At 37.1% G+C, this 13,374-nt stretch overlaps 1 protein-coding gene across 1 annotated transcript; it reads left to right on the forward strand.

Moving 5' to 3' along the window:
- The first annotated feature begins 2,383 nt into the window (after window positions 1-2,383).
- On the forward strand, window positions 2,384-7,379 carry LOC136754130 (extracellular calcium-sensing receptor-like). The gene is made up of 6 exons (XM_066710461.1): window positions 2,384-2,586; window positions 2,979-3,270; window positions 4,571-5,374; window positions 5,624-5,851; window positions 6,000-6,123; window positions 6,466-7,379. The coding sequence occupies exons 1-6, from the start codon at window positions 2,384-2,386 to the stop codon at window positions 7,377-7,379; spliced, it is 2,565 nt and encodes an 854-aa protein (XP_066566558.1).
- The last annotated feature ends 5,995 nt before the right edge of the window (window positions 7,380-13,374 follow it).

The raw sequence follows: 13,374 nt of genomic DNA on the forward strand, positions 1-13,374 counted from the left end.
TTTGTGCCGTATTTGTTTTCATCAGTGCAGTTATAGTTTTTCAGTTATTAATTTTTTAATTATCAGCGATGACGTCACCTAGCACCCCATCAAACTCCAAATCGATCCGAAGTGGTGTCATTCGTTTGTGCTACGTTTGTGCTGGTTTGTGCAGCAAAAATAATTGTTTGTACCAACATGATTCTTGAGATATTACACATTATATTTTAATCACGTAACAGTGGTCTCTGTCCTTTATGCTATGATGGTGCCAATTTGTGCTGTAAAATGCACCGGCTATTTTGGCCGTATCCAGCTTCAAACGTGTATTCTGCTTCAATGTAATTCTGCTTGTACGTGGCAGTGCAATCGCACAACAGGGTCTTTACTCGGCTGCCTACAGCAAAGCAGGAGAGTTGGGTTTGGACTGAGACAACACCAATCAAGCCATGTTTTGCTTTAATAATAATTAAACACGTCATCAGTGCATACATTTCACCATGTCTCGTTTTCCTAGTTTAGGACTACATCATTGTGTATAGATTTAAGCCTAAACCCCTACCACGAAACCGCAAACAAACACTGGAAACCAGGACACCATGAATAAACTTTCAGTTCACAAATTATTACCTGTTATCAACAGGTTCACCGCTCCATTCTGGGTACAAGGAAGTCACCTGTGAACCCTGTACAATTGAGAAGGTATTTTGTTTTGCACCAGACATCAGTTATCCAGGGCAACTCCTTACTAGACGGTCGATGCTATTCACGCATTGTAAGGTATTTCAATCGCATTGCATTAAAATCGGTCTCTTTTATTTAATAAAAAGTTGAGCCATGTACCCTATTAAAACAGTGGTCAGAATAGCACGTAGACATGTGATAATGAAATAATCTGATTTAGACATTCCAGAATTAGGAATGATTCGATTGAAATCGATGTTTTTTACCAAAATAAATATAATAGACTTGTGGCCAACCTGGTGGCCAACTACTAGAAACGTCTGACCTCTGTGATTGCCAACAAGGGTTTTGCCACCAAGTACTAAGTCGAAGGGGTCAAATACTTATTTCCCTCATTAACATGCAAATCAATTTATAACTTTTTTGAAATGCGTTTTTCTGTATTTTGTTGTTGTTCTGTCTCTCACTGTTAAAATACACCTACCATTAACATTATAGACTGATCATTTCTTTGTCAGTGGGCAAACGTACAAAATCAGCAGGGGATCAAATACTTTTTTCCCCTCACTGTAATTGTGCTGACGGAAATGTGATTGGACGGAACAGTATGCCAACAGGCGGGCAGACGTACATTGTGTGCACACCAGGGAACTAATAATTGCCTATCCCAGTGTAATAGCTCCATTTACCATTACACTGTTTTGACCAAAAGCATCAATATGAAATTGCAAGTGTTGACCAGAAAAGGTAGGGTTGATTTCAAACCAACATTCTGTGTTTGCAGGTGTAATGTGGCTCATCTATATATGAGCATGTTACAAGTGACATAACCCCTCTTGGAAGACCCCTGTTAGCAGGCTTAATACTTTACTGGGTGGAGCTGCTGCAGTGCAGAGCACTCAGAGGGGTGTCTGTGGTAAACAGTTTGAATCCTGAGTGGGGAGCTCCGATTGCATCGGCAACATATGCATCTTTTGACATTTAACAGAAAAAGTGTGTCAGTGAATGTGATTTTCATTTAACCCTGCCCTTTTTGTGGCATCCCGCAATATCCCTCTTTGGAGGGCTTAGTGCATTCAATTGCACTTTGCAAATCTAGTCACCCTAATATAAGCATGCCTCTAAATATCCACATTACTTTGTTGTTGACAGGTTATAGGAAAATCCTGAATGAATGTATTGATTAATTTCTCTGTTTTTAAATACAGTTGTTGTTAACAGTTACCCATTTATACAGCAGGGTTTTTACAGAAGCAATCTAAATAAACTGTCTTGCTCAAGGGTACACGAGTGGTGTGCCCCACCTGGGACTGAACATACAACCCTCATAATATTAAAAATATATATAAGTTATTATATGTAATCTAGATGTAGTCAAATTGTCCGACTTGCCATGGGTTTAGACAATTCAGGGCCCTATATGTATGCAAAATTATAGATATATATATATCGAATCTTATTATTGTGTGATGCAGTTAAATTCCTTTGCAACTTAAAAGATGCAGAAAGTTACCCTAATGAATTTCAATGAACAATTAATCAGCTATGAGTGCGATTTCATTTATATCTTATGCTCAAGTTGACTCAAGCACTGAGGTCACCACTATTAATTCATCCTTTGGTGCTTCATTTAATTTAAGCACATGAGATTTGCATTGCATTATAAAAGTGCTTTGAAAAAAATATTCTGGCTCTAGACGGGGAAAATAAACAGTTATCAATGTTGCTGCTTCCACAAATAGTACTCATTGCTTTATTTGCAAGGGCTGAAAAGCCAGTTTGTCAGCTCTATGGAACACAATACCTGCCTCAGTTTTCAAAAGAAGGTGACATAATCATAGGAGGTGTTTTTTCATTCCATGTAAACCCTATCCTTTTGAATCCTGAATTTAAAGCCAACCCAGGGCAAATCAAATGTAAAGGGTAAGTAATCTTCTTAAATATGAGACAATACTTTTAATATTTAAAAAAAATATTTGTATCAATATTTTTAAATTTGAATGCAATAGTTAATAGTTAATATGAATTTAATTTTACACCTAAAACAGTAAATGTAGCAGCAGTAGTGCTATGAGTAGTAGTAGTAGTAATATGATTATTATTTAAGCATATTTTTTAAACATTTTTAAACATATAATACTTTTAAAATGTAACATTTAAAATGCAGTTGTGATAGTAGTAGTAGTAGTAGTAGTAGTAGTAGTAGTAGTAGTAGTAGTAGGATAATATTTGTAATATTTGTAAGCATTCTTATCATCTTAATCTTACTTTAACAAATTTAATCTTAAAAATGAATCCATATATTTTGCCTACAGTTTACGTCCTGTAGAATTACAGTATTCCCAAACAGTTATCTTTGCTATTGAAGAAATAAATAACAGGTCAGATCTTCTTCCAAATGTTTCCTTGGGATATAAAATATATGATTCCTGTCGCACTGTAAGTATGTCTATAAAAGCATCATTGGATTTAATGAACATGGAGCAAAAACATCTATCAGATGAGTCCTGCACCAAACCAACCACCGTCCATGCAATCATAGGACACACTAGTTCCACACCAACAATAGGAATTGCAACAACTGTTGGACCTTTTGGGATACCAGTGGTGAGAGAACTTTAACTAATGTTGTAAAGTCCCACTATCAACATCCCAATAATAATATAAAAACATGAATATAATATATGTTCATGTTTTAATCAAGAAAAAATGACATTAGCAAAGCATGAAATATATTTTGCACAATATGATTTTAAACGTTTCACTGAACACTGACTGTCACTGACATCATGGGTTGAAGATAATTCTCATCGTACATGTCTGTGTATAGCAAATTGATGTATCTGCGAGAACTATTTGAATAACATTTAAAAGTCAGATATGCCTAAATGTTGTGTTATGGTAGGGTACTCTAATATAATCACTCATTATATAAGCTTGTTCAAATTTCCACCAGACAAGAAACTTCGGTCTGAATGGATTTGGCAAGTAAGATAATAATTTTATCAAGTAAACTAGCTTATAAATAATCAATATAAAATAAAAATCTGGTTAATTGAGACTGAGATGTATATCAACATTTAGTAGGTAGTTTAAGAAATAGTACTAAAACAATAAATAAAGCCATTTACACAAATCTGTAAGGCTACAAAGCCCCTGCCTTCTATATAGCTTCATTACTTGATAAAGTTGATATAATCACCATCTGTCTCCATTGTTTGTAAGTAGTCTACCAGTAGGCAGCATCAACCCATGATGTCATCAACAATTGCTGGTCAGACAATTTTGTATCAGACGAAATGTTTACACACTAACACCTGCATTTCGACATGGTTTATAAATAATTAATATTTGTATTTGTATGTCTATTTCCGCCAGAATGACTAATATAAATACAACAATCAATTTCCATTAATACAAGTGTGAGTTAAATTGTATGATATTGGGACTTTAAATATGTATGTCCATATTTCTATTTATCTGTCTGTCTATCTCTATATCTATATGCATGTGAGAGGGGAGGTCTGTGTGTGTGTGAGTGCATTAAATATACAAAACTGATGCCCTTCTAGATAAATATAGAGTGAATCAGAATCAGAATGAGTTCAGTACAGAATTACAAAATTAAAAAATGAAGGTAGTCTGTTAGCTATTTAAATTTGATTAAGTGTAAATAATAAATTAAAGATATATAAGGTTTTACCCCAGAAGCAGTTTTATAATTCTGCTTTCATTTGTTAACAGGATGTATCCCACTTAAAAAGAATCAAGCATACAAAGAAAAATCTAAAGAAGTGGACAAGAATCTCAATGTTAAGTTTCTTGCTCATATTTTTCTGACGACATCTGCAAGCACTAAAATATATACTTATCTCTTGTCATTTTACATTCCTTATCTCTCGTACAGATCAGTCATTTTGCTACCTGTGCATGCCTCAGTAACAGGAAGGAGTTGCCAACCTTTTTCAGGACTGTGCCAAGTGATTATTACCAAAGCAGAGCACTGGCAAAGCTTGTCAAGCATTTTGGATGGACCTGGGTTGGAGCCATTAGGAGTGATGATGATTATGGCAATAATGGGATGGCTACTTTTATACAAGCTGCCCAACAAGAGGGGATTTGTATCGAATACTCAGAGGCCATTTATAGAACTAATCCTAGAGAGAAATTTCTGAAAGTTGCAGACATTATTAAGGAATCTTTTTCAAAGGTAATAGTTGCTTTTGCATCTGATATTGATCTGGCTCTGCTGGTAAAAGAGCTATTGATTCAGAATGTCACAGGCTTCCAGTGGGTGGGCAGTGAAGGGTGGATTACCGATAGTTACCTGGTATCATCGGAAAATTACAAAGTCCTACGTGGATCGATTGGCTTGTCAATTCCAAATGTAGAAATACCAGGTCTGAAAGAATTCATTCTCAATGCCCGTCCATCAAACACACCTGGAAACTCTGGCTTCAATGAATTTTGGGAAAGTACCTTCAGTTGTAGCCTAACAGGTGGAAATAGTAATCGATGCACAAGGATGGAAAATTTGATGGAAATAAAAAACCAATATACTGATGTCTCAGACATGGGGATACTAAACAATGTATATAAAGCAGTGTATGCTGTAGCCCACTCATTGCATCATCTGTTTACATGCAAAAATGGCCAAGGACCTTTTCAAAATAAAACATGTGCAAACGAAAACAAGACAGAACCATGGCAGGTAAATCAATAAAAAAAAATGTCATTATGTATTTTTTTTTTAAGTTAAAAAATCCACATAAATAGCTTCATACTATATTATTCTAAGAACTTCTAAGAAATCATATATTTAATGTAGTTCTAATTTAATTGGAAATGAACGTTGTTGCATTTATTAGTAGTAATATCTGATAAGAATCTAATAATTCTGTACTGCTGGAGGATAGTTTGCAAAGATTCATAATTAAATTATATTTGCTTTTTCCTATAGGTATTACATTACCTAAAGGAAGTTAACTTCACAACCTGGAATGGAGAGAAGGTATATTTTGATGAAAATGGGGATCCAGCAGCACGATATGCATTAGTGAACTGGCGGCTTAAAAATAAGGGCATCACAACAATTGAAGTTATCGGTCTATATGATGCCTCTTTACCAGATGGACAGAGATTTGTAATGAATGAAATCAGTGCAGTATGGGCTGGTGATCGGGATGAGGTAATATTCATACTGGCTGAGCATTCACATACATACATAAACAAGCATTCACATACATACATATAAAATAAAATAATTGTATCTTGTATCAAATTAAAATCTTGTTTAATTTTGTAATAGAGCTCTGATTTAAAGCTCTGTGTTTCAGGTGCCAAAGTCAGTCTGCAGTGAGAGCTGCCTTCCAGGGACTCGTAAGGCAATTGTCAAAGGAAAGCCAATCTGCTGTTTTGATTGCATTCCATGTGCTGAGGGAGAATTCAGTAATACAACAGGTAAGCAATAAGTTATGGATGGAATTATTTAAAACAAACAATTTTTAAAAATCAGAATAAAGATTGAATACTTACATTCCGTATAAGAGCAGAATCTGTATTATCTCTTTTGCTTATTTATAGATTAATTTATATTTGTGTGTATGTATTTATTATATATAATTTCCATACTAAGTCAAAGTCTTCAGCCCTGCTCATCATTTAAAGTATTAATCCTGATTTAAATTTACTATTCATTTAATTCTCATAGCACACATTTTCCTTGCATCAGAATGTGTAAAATGTAATACATTATTGTTTATACAGTATGCGTAATTATTCATTTACTTTTTCTATTTTCAGACTCAGTGGATTGTACTAAGTGCCCTTCAGAATATACATCAAATGATCAAAAAAATCAGTGTCTCTTAAAAACTGTGGAATTTCTTTCTTTTCATGAATCAATGGGAATAATATTAGTAACATGTTCTGTGTTTGGAGCATGTCTGACAATAACAGCAGCAATTATTTTTTTCTGGAACAGATATACTCCAATAGTCAGAGCCAATAACTCTGAGCTCAGTTTCCTCCTGCTCTTCTCATTAACTCTGTGTTTCCTTTGCTCACTTACTTTCATTGGCCAGCCCTCTGAGTGGTCCTGTATGTTGCGCCACACAGCATTTGGCATCACATTTGTCCTGTGCATCTCTTGTGTTCTGGGGAAAACAATAGTGGTGTTAATGGCCTTCAGGGCTACACTGCCAGGCAATAATATTATGAAATGGTTTGGGCCAACGCAGCAGAGGTTAAGTGTTCTTGCTTTCACACTCATACAAGTCCTGATTTGTGTGCTTTGGTTGACAATGTCACCTCCCTTTCCTTTTAAAAACACAATAGACTACAAAGAAAAAATAATTCTAGAGTGCAATGTAGGATCAGCAGTGGGGTTTTATGCTGTGTTAGGGTATATTGGACTCCTCTCTGCCATGTGCTTTGTGCTGGCTTTTCTGGCTCGAAATCTTCCCGATAACTTTAATGAAGCCAAATTCATCACATTCAGCATGCTCATATTCTGTGCAGTCTGGATTACCTTTATCCCAGCTTATATCAGCTCTCCTGGGAAGTTCACTGTAGCCATAGAGATATTTGCAATTTTAGCTTCAAGTCTTGGTTTACTGTTTTGCATTTTTTTACCAAAATGTTATATTATTTTACTTAAACCAGAGAAAAATACGAAAAAGCATTTGATGGGTAAAATGCCCTCAAAATCACTTTAAAAATGAGGACAGGACTTATTATAAAACTTTATTCAATTCAGACTTTTCTCTTTATCCAGCAATTTATTTATTTTTGAAAAAAAAATACAAAAACAATACAATTGTGTGTGTGTGTGTATTTACACATACATGTACATACATGCAAATACAATCACATCATTTCAGGAAATAGTAATCAGTAACCTCTTGCTGTGGAACATAAAGCTTCAATGTTTTTATTGAATTCCTTCAAAAACACTTTAATAATGAACAAACCCAAACACATTTACCCTTGATGTTAATTAACAAGTAAGATGGGCTTCATGCAGCCTTGCAGTTTGTAATATATACAGTGACTATAGGAAGTGGTGTGTTATATTCTGAATGTTTGACACACTTAAATGAGACTTGGGGAAAAAATGGGGGTTGGAAAAACAGTAAAAAAAAAAAAAGTCTTCATAAGATACGTTTTCATTCCCTTTGCTATGAGATGCCTAAATAAGCTCAGGTTCAACCTTAGATCTCATACAGTAAATTGAATGTCCATCTGTGTGCAGTAAAAGTGATGTATATGATTTCAGATTAAATACTGTAAGATTCCACAGGTGCATAGTGCATTCAAAGCAAAGATAGTGAAGACCAAGTAGCTTTCAAAACTACACCTGGATAAAGTTGTGGAAAGACACATATCGGGGGTAGGGGTGTGTATAACATTTCAAAATGCACCAAATAGCCCTTGGAGCACAGCCAAGGTGATCATTAAAAAGTGGAAGGTATGTGGCACAACACATAATCTGCTTAGAGCAGGCCGTCCTCCCATACTGAGCAGCTGGGTAAGAAGGGGATTAATCATCAAGAGGACAATGAGAACTTTGAAAGACCTACAGCGTTCCATGGCTAAGATGGGAGAAACTGTCCATGTGTTCAGGTACTCCACATATCTGACCTTTATGGAAGAGTTGCAAGAAGGACGCCATTTCGGAAAAAGTCCATGAACAAATCCACTTGGAATTTGGAAAACAAAATGCATGTGGGAGACTGAAAAGATGTAGCAAAATATTCTGTGGTCCAATGAAACAAAAATGTAATTATTTGGCCTAAATGCACAGCATTATGTCTAGCACAAACCCAACACAGCACATAACTCAGGTAACACCATCCCTACTGTAAAGCATGGTGGTAGTAGTATCAGGATATGGGGATGCTTTGCATCAACAGGGACTCAGAAGATTTTTAGGGTAGAGGGCAAACTGTATGGAACTAAATACAAACAAATCTTTGAAGAAAGCCTGCTTCAGTTTGCAAAAGACCTAAGATTAGGACACCTTTCAGCAGGACCATGACTCTAAGCACACAGTCAAATTGACACTGGAGTGGTTAAAAAACAAGATAGTGAATGTCCTAGAGTTACACCATCCTACTATGTAAAGCTGCTAGAAACCAAAAAGACTCACAATAATTACTGCCAAATGTGCTTCCACCAAGTACCTTTTTTTTAATGACATTCAAACTCCTTAACATATAACAGTGTTTAGTTTGATCATTTGAGTTTTTAAAGAAATTGGTTTACTTTATTTGTAATTATTTGTAATTAATTAAAATATAATACTTTCTGTATGCAATGGAGGGGTTTCTCCGCACTTCCCTAGGAACCCGATCGAAATGTCACTCTATCAAAGCTGCCTTTGGCCCCTGCACTTGTCACTAAGAACAGGTCCCTTCCATTTCCTGTTCTATAAAACATGACGTTAGCGCAGGTTCGTCCTCTTTTGCCATTTTGCTGGACTCGAGAACGTAAGCTCTCTGTGTCTGTGTTTGTAATAAACATTCAAACTGCTTATTTTGGTTGGCTGGCTCACTTCTTAGTGTTGTTCATCACCGTTTTCGTTACACATCATCTCTGTCTTGTGTGTGTTTATTTATTATTGATAGCTAATCCCGATTCTGTCCTGTGCGACTGCGCTTTCGGTTTCAGTTTCGTTCACAAGAATAGCCTTTTAAAAATAATAGTCATGTTTATATAGTGCTATATATATTCCGACTGCTTGCTGTGTTGGTTGATTGTCCACAGGGCTTTTTCCTCTACAGCAGGAGCACTAGCAGCGGAAGTTAAATCAGAGGCCCCGCTGCCCGGCCTCAGCCTCGGTGTGTCGTAAGAGATCTCACCAACGTGAGGTGGTCCTCCGCCAGCTTGCACCCACACTACAGCCCACGGCTGCTGTCTAGCACACCGTCTGCTTCTGTGCTTCTGTCAAGACACAATTAATTGCCCCATTGGGGTCATTTTACAAGTTCTACAGGAGCTGTTGGACCAGGGCAAGTCCCTGTCCATCCTCAAAGCGTATCTGACAGCCATCTCCACATGTCATGTCCGGATTGATGGCGAGCACCCTGGGTCTCATTTGTTTGCTGTGCAGTTTTTAAAGGGAGCTCGACGGCTGCGGCCTCCTCGCACTCCTTCACTGCCTGCATGGCGCCTTGATGTAGTTCTGGACACACTTTTCCAAGCCCCATTTTAACCACTGAACTCAGCTGAGCTGAAGTTTGTGTCACTTAAGACTGCGTTTTTGCTGGCTATCACCTCTGCAAAATGGTTCCAGGGTCACGCTATGGCCTAACCCTGCATTCCTCCCGAAAGTGCTGTCTCCATTTCATGTCAACAGGACTATTGAGTTGATAACTTTCCATCCTCCTCCCTTCGCTTCAGAGCAAGAGAGACGGCTTTACCTTCTTTGCCCTGTGCAGGCCCTCAGGTGCTATTTGGAACGCACTAAGGACATTTGGTTTTATATATATATATATATATATATATATATATATATATATATTTATATAATATGTTTTGGACAGCAGGTCTGTGGCCCAATCTGGTTGTGTGCCATAGAGCAAGAGTCCACTGCTGCTGCCCTCAGCGGTAAGCATGTGAGCAGGCTCTCGTATTCCGCTGTGTATATAGTTAATTTGTTAACACAGTAAAGCTCATGTTGCCCTGCGTTAGCCAGTCCACTCTGTACTATTTAGTTGAGTTGGATGCTCCTGTGCTTGCTGTCACACGATATGTATATACTGTATATTGTTGTTCAGCTTAGCTTCTCTGTTGATTAGCCGGCTATGTATTATGTTGTGTTTTTCATTGGGTCTGTGGCCCCATTCCTATGGGATCAGGGGTCCACTGCCATGATAATGGTATGGGGCCCTTGAGGTTACTGTCTGAAGTTGTGTTGCTGAGGCCCCCTAGCAGTACACCTCGGGACAGGCTCCCGCAGCACTGTGGAGTAGTGGTTAGGGCTCTGGACTCATGACTGGAAGGTTGTGTGCCCAAATCCTGGGTCGGGCAGTGCTGTTGTACCCCTGAGCAAGGTACTTCACTTAGAATGCTCCAGTAAAATGTCCAGCTGTATAAATGGGTACAAATTTAAGTTGCCCTGGATAAGAGTGTCAGCTAAATGACAACAATAATAATAATTGAAAGTCACTGTTATTGTTCAGGTGTGCAACATTAGCATGCACAACATTTAACATTATTACTATTTTTTATTATTATTTGTATTATTGTTATCTAACCTGTTATGGCTTGCAAGTCTTCAGCTTCAACCACGTTTATCATGATTGTCAGGTCCTCATTCAAGTAGTATGTGTTGGAGTCTGCTGCCCTCTGGTACAAGGGACCAGGGAATGGAGTGCTCCTCTGGGGATGCATGAACGTGTTCATGTTGCTGTCCAAATATACTAGAAAAGCATACACTGTTAACATCACAGCCATAGTGCCTTGGGTTAGTTAATTCACTAGTTCATTTACAACATATATTAATTCATTTACATGAATAAACATGAACAAACACCTCTCCATGCTCAAAAAGTCAATCACAGATGAATTGTGCACAATTTCAAAACCTTTTCCCAGTGGTGGAAGTATTTAGATCCTTTACTTAAGTGAAAGTCACAATACCACAGTGTAACAATGTTCTGTTACAAAAAGTCCTAGTACACACAAGTATTAGCATCATAATTTACATAAAGTACCTAAAGTAAATGTAGTCATTATACATAATGCTGGGTAGCTATTAGCACAGTTTATTTGTTGATCTTTATTTTATATTAATAATCTAAATCTGTAAAATAACTAGTAACTAAGGATTTTAAATAAATATAATGTAGTACAAATTACAATATTTGCCTCCGAAATATAGTGGAGTAGAAGCAGAACTAGTAGAGTAGGAGTAGAACTACTTACATTCCACTACTGTATTTTCCACATAGAACTTTTAAGTAATGATCAAACCACAACCACAACGAGTTTGGTAATCCATTACCAGTGCTTTATGGCAAATCTAACCAAAAAATGTCCCACTTGTACTTTCCAAACAATGGGGTGGGGGAAGTAGCCATTGTTAGTGTAAGGTTGAAATGTTGTTTTGTCCATGGTTTAATGTTTGGCGAATCACCCCTTTTGAGTTTGAGTTTTGTTGGTTTTCAGGAATTGTGTTTGTCATGCTAGACCACTGGACAATAAAGTTTTGAGAGGGAGGGTGAAGCCAGAAGGAGACAGAGACAGCCTGCTGTATGATCCCTGTTCGTATTTTTGAATCTTGATTATTGCTGATTGTCTGATTTGGAGAAGCAATAAAACAATTTGTTGGAACCCTTGCATCGCCCTGAGTTATTAAGAACTAACTTTACATAAGTAATACCAGTCGATAAAGAACACATAAAAAGCGGTATTTTGCACAGATAATGCCGAAGTATCATGTCCACTGAGACACAGACAAACAGAAGTGCTAATAAACAATATATTACTACTGTTTCACTTAATGTTGATGCGCTGAGCAGCCATTTTGGATTCTGAAGTCGGGGTTGTTGCAGTTCCTCTGAGTTTCCGAGTCGGAACTCCGAGTTGAGGGGGCGTTCCAGTTAAAAGTTTCTACTAGGAACTCAGAATTTCCGACTTACAAATTTCCGAGTACAAATGGAATGCACCAATAATGTGCCTAATGTATACATGCAAAGCAATTTGTGTTTTTGAAGAGCCTGTATATGGCCTCAAGACCAGGGTAGTCAAAAATATTTTTGTCAGGGTCCAAATTTCTTGGTCATGGTATAGTCAAGGTCCAGACAGGGGGGGTCACACCTTCAAATGACCCTTTCCAACACACACACAATTCTGTGAATTAGGAATATACCTCGTTGCTTATATTTAATATATAAATTTGACAACATACAATAATAAAATGTTTAAATAAATGTATATATTAATATTAAAACGGTTTCAGACCACTTACATTTTAATTTGTTAAAGATTATAGTAGTCATAGATAAACATAATAGAAACTTTCAAGCATTTTGTGTCTTATTAGATTGAAGTATTTACCATTTCCCTTTGTCCCACTGTGCACTGAACAAAATTAGTGTTGAAAAATGAGGGCAAAGACGACTGAGTAATTCAGGGCTGGGGGTCCTCCCCGAGAAAACTGGAGACCTGAAATGCGTGATTCTGAGTCATTTCAAACTAAAAAACATAGCTCAAAATCTCCATGAAATCAGGCAGATTTAGACTCAAATAAATCTTTGCTTCACAACCACATATCACCAGAGAAAAATCCCATATCAACCAACATTATATATGCAAACTAGACGCGGTTTCTGGAGCTTGTCAATCACAGATATTTTTCGGTGGGTCTCTGTAATTGAAACGGGTGCACCTGCTAGAAATGTGTGTCGGCATTGGAAATAATTTGTTTCCACCACTGACTTAGGAGTTTCTAGTGAACAGAAGCTATGGCACCGTGAACCCCCCGGTCGTGTGTGTGCACTTTTATATTTTAGAGGCGGGGTTGACATGTCCACACAAAAAAACGATGCACATTTTAGCTGCTTATTTATAGAAATCAGGAAAACTGAATACCTGTTTTTGTTTTGTTTTTTTAACAAGTACAAAGTGCCACTCTTGTCCCAGTCCAGAATGTGTATAGAGACGCCTGAACTGGGAATCTGAGCGCAATCAACTCACTAACTCACT

This window comes from Amia ocellicauda, chromosome 7 (assembly GCF_036373705.1).
Source record: "Amia ocellicauda isolate fAmiCal2 chromosome 7, fAmiCal2.hap1, whole genome shotgun sequence".
NCBI classification, from domain to species: domain Eukaryota; kingdom Metazoa; phylum Chordata; class Actinopteri; order Amiiformes; family Amiidae; genus Amia; species Amia ocellicauda.